Source organism: Malania oleifera, chromosome 13, assembly GCF_029873635.1.
Source record: "Malania oleifera isolate guangnan ecotype guangnan chromosome 13, ASM2987363v1, whole genome shotgun sequence".
Lineage (NCBI taxonomy): Eukaryota > Viridiplantae > Streptophyta > Magnoliopsida > Santalales > Ximeniaceae > Malania > Malania oleifera.
This window is the reverse complement of record NC_080429.1, coordinates 42,717,617-42,720,774: the sequence shown is the minus strand read 5'-3', so window position 1 is coordinate 42,720,774 and position 3,158 is coordinate 42,717,617. Positions and strand designations below refer to the sequence as shown.

Below are 3,158 nucleotides of genomic sequence, written 5' to 3'. Positions count from 1 at the left end.
AATGGGTATGGGTGATAATTGTCAGGCAGTGTTGTGTATTAGTTAATTTTTCCATTTGTAAAACTTGCTCTCCTTATTCCATAAAATATTTGTTCTCATGAAATTTGTGTTTAATAAAAACTAGATAGGAGTCATCTCCTTTTGCACAGGGAGAGCAGATAATCCAAACAACCAATAATTTAAAGTTAAATACACTTAGTTCTAATCTAAACTGAACCAAAAAAATTCCACACAATTTGAACCTGTCTCAAATGCTCTTTGGAGCCAAAGAAATCATTTCTAATTTTCTTTTATATATTTCAAAGCCAAACATTGCATGAGGAGATGCCATTCATCATGCAGATTTAGTTAAAATGAGAGTGAGCCCCCCCATGCTTTTCTTGCCTGCGCACTCGTTAAACCTTCAAACCCATCTCCTTCTTCCCTTTCTTTTTCTCAAGTAACACCATTTGCAAAACAGTTTTGTTTTGAAGCTGCTCATTGCTCTTTCTCTCACCACCAGCCACCCCTCTCTCTCTCTCTCTCTCTCTTTTTTTTTTTTGTTTTTTTGAAATCCCATGGAATGAGCTTTGGATCAATAGAAAATTGTAAGACCCCCTTGTTGGGATGACCTGAATTTGAAAAGGCGGCATACAGCAGATGAGGATGCCAAAATACTCGCATGTGTATCAAAGCATGGAACGGGTAATTGGACCGGTCCCAAAAAAAGAAGGTGAGATTTTTTTACACCCAAAAGAAAAAAAGTTCCAGTTCAATTTTTTTGTTTTTTGTTTTGAAAAATTTTGATGTTGATTGGACTAAATCTGGTTATACTGTAAATATATGTTCTCGCTGTTCAATTTCTGTATTTTTTGTGAACTTTGGATGCTTGAATATTATATAAGAGTTTTGAGTGCTAAAACAGGTCTTAGGAGATGTGGGAAAAGTTGCAGGCTTAGGTGGACTAATTACCTGAGGTCTGATCTCAAGCATGGCAACTTCACACCCCAAGAGGAAGAATTGATCATTAGGCTTCATGCAGCTATAGGTAGCAGGTGGGTTGGTCTGGAAGGTTCTGTACAAGTACCCTTCCCCTTCTTTTCAATGCGTACATACATTCTCCTTCTGATGAAACATGCAGTTTTAGTACTAGTAGTTGGGTTTTCTGAGTTCTGATATGTCCCCTAATTAGAATTATCATATTCTTCTAGTCTTCCACTCTGTTGGTAATTGAAAATTTTCATCATTGGACTTTATAACATTGTCTGGTAGATTTCATTTTACTGGTAAGGACCTTAGCATAGGGCTTGGCTCCTTTGCAGTGAGCAGACATCAAAATCTGTCTACTGCCACTCCAAAGGATTATTCCATCACAAATACCTTACTCTTTGGTAATCCCAATTACCAATGGAAACCCGATCCTACCATGAAATGCCAGAAGATAAGGGAAAATGGAGTGGGTAGGGGGTAACTTAGTGCCTGACCTGCTGTTCTATATATAAGTTTTTTTATTGTTACATAGTGGTGGCTATGCCTGTCTAGAACAGTCGAACCAAACCCAAAAGTGAAGAATTTCTAGACATTGTTCGTCAAAAGGCTATGCTGGGAGGTGGTTCTATAACAATACATTTCTTTTGGTGGCCAGGAGAAAGTTGTGTTATCCCCATGCCCCATCAAATCACGCCACAACTCACCAATATACTGGAGTGATGACTAACTATTTTCACAGCTCCATTTCTGTTACAAGTGATATTATAATGACTGACTCTCTATCTCTGTTTCTCTCTCTCTCTCTTTCTCTCGCGCTCGCATTTATATTTTTTTGTCCAGGTGGTCTATAATAGCCCAACAACTTCCAGGAAGAACAGACAATGATGTGAAGAGCTATTGGAACACTAAGCTCAGAAAGAAGCTTTCTGAAATGGGAATTGACCCTGTCACCCACAAACCCTTTTCTCAAATCCTTGCGGATTATGGAAGCATCGGTGGCTTCCCAAAATCCACAACTCGAATTGGTTCTCTGAATAGAGATTTGAAAAACGCAGTCATGTTTAAAACAGAACAAACTTCAGTCCCAGCACAAGGATTTTCAGGCACCAACACTCATTTGATGGCACCAGGAGTATCACCAAAAGTGGAACCCAACCAAGAGAGCTTACTGAACAGCAATAAGATCCCCCATTTCCTCTGCCAACACTGCGAAACTAACGATGACCACTCGATGGATCTTCTAGCTGAACTCCAAACCATAACAGTGGTTAAAGAGTCCTCAAAATCCACCAAGCATGAACCTCCCACACCCCATTTTGTCAATGAAGGCTCTTTGATGTCATCGCCATCGTCATCCTCTTCTTCTACCTGCTGTACTGCAGCACAAGATAAACTGCCTCTAAGCTTCAGTTGGCAAGATTTTCTTCTCGAAGATGCATTTTTGCCAGGTGATCCCCAAGAACATGAAAACATGGCAGGATTTTCAACCAAAGGCTACTCATGCCAAATGCAAAATGTGAAAGTACAAAGTGAGCTCAACAGTGGGGGAGAACAAAACTTTAATGGAGTAGAAAAAATGGCCTATGGAGTTCAGACCAATGGCTTCCAAGCTTCATCATCTTCTAGTACTTCATTTGTTGAAGCCATCCTTGATCACGACAATGAGATGTTTATGGAGTTCCCTAACCTTTTTGAGGAGTCATTCTACTTCTATTAAGTTGTTGTTGGATTCATAGGATTATAAAAAAGCTAATAGCGATCCATATCAAAGCCTGTAATAAATTTAGAATGATGATGATTACATTGGGCTTGTTATTCTCATCCCTTTACTTACATACCTACAGACTTGCAATTTTAAATTATTTTAGAATTATGATTTTGTATTTGTTTTTTTGGTATCAGTGTATGTGTGATTGATACATTAACTATACCATGAAGAATTTTGAGGGTGTAGTGATACTTGCAGGGACAAGTCGCCCATACAAATTCCCAAAAGCCACAATAAGTTAAAGATCTATGTATACTAACTCATAGCTCTACTTAATGGCAAGTAGACCAAACATTATATTCATCATTTGTATATGGGTTAGATTTCAAGCATCACCTAAGGAATCACATCAAATTGCTATCAAAAGTATTTTAAGGTATTTGATAGGTACTATAGACTTAGGTTTATGGTATCCTAAAGA

At 38.3% G+C, this 3,158-nt stretch overlaps 1 protein-coding gene across 1 annotated transcript; it reads left to right on the top strand.

Annotated features, from left to right (window-relative positions):
* The first annotated feature begins 266 nt into the window (after positions 1–266).
* Positions 267–2,808, top strand: LOC131146407 (transcription factor MYB35-like). The gene is made up of 3 exons (XM_058096001.1): positions 267–712; positions 905–1,034; positions 1,810–2,808. Exons 1-3 carry the CDS (start codon positions 640–642, stop codon positions 2,684–2,686), a joined length of 1,080 nt encoding a protein of 359 aa, XP_057951984.1. The 5' UTR covers positions 267–639; the 3' UTR covers positions 2,687–2,808.
* The last annotated feature ends 350 nt before the right edge of the window (positions 2,809–3,158 follow it).

Bases quoted from the DNA above. Each gene is read 5' to 3' on its own strand.
- LOC131146407 (XM_058096001.1), top strand. From the start codon at position 640: ATGAGGATGCCAAAATACTCGCATGTGTATCAAAGCATGGAACGGGTA. The intron at 713-904 runs GTGAGATTTTTT...GTGCTAAAACAG, and splicing joins ACCGGTCCCAAAAAAAGAAG to GTCTTAGGAGATGTGGGAAA. The intron at 1,035-1,809 runs GTGGGTTGGTCT...TTTTTTGTCCAG, and splicing joins CATGCAGCTATAGGTAGCAG to GTGGTCTATAATAGCCCAAC.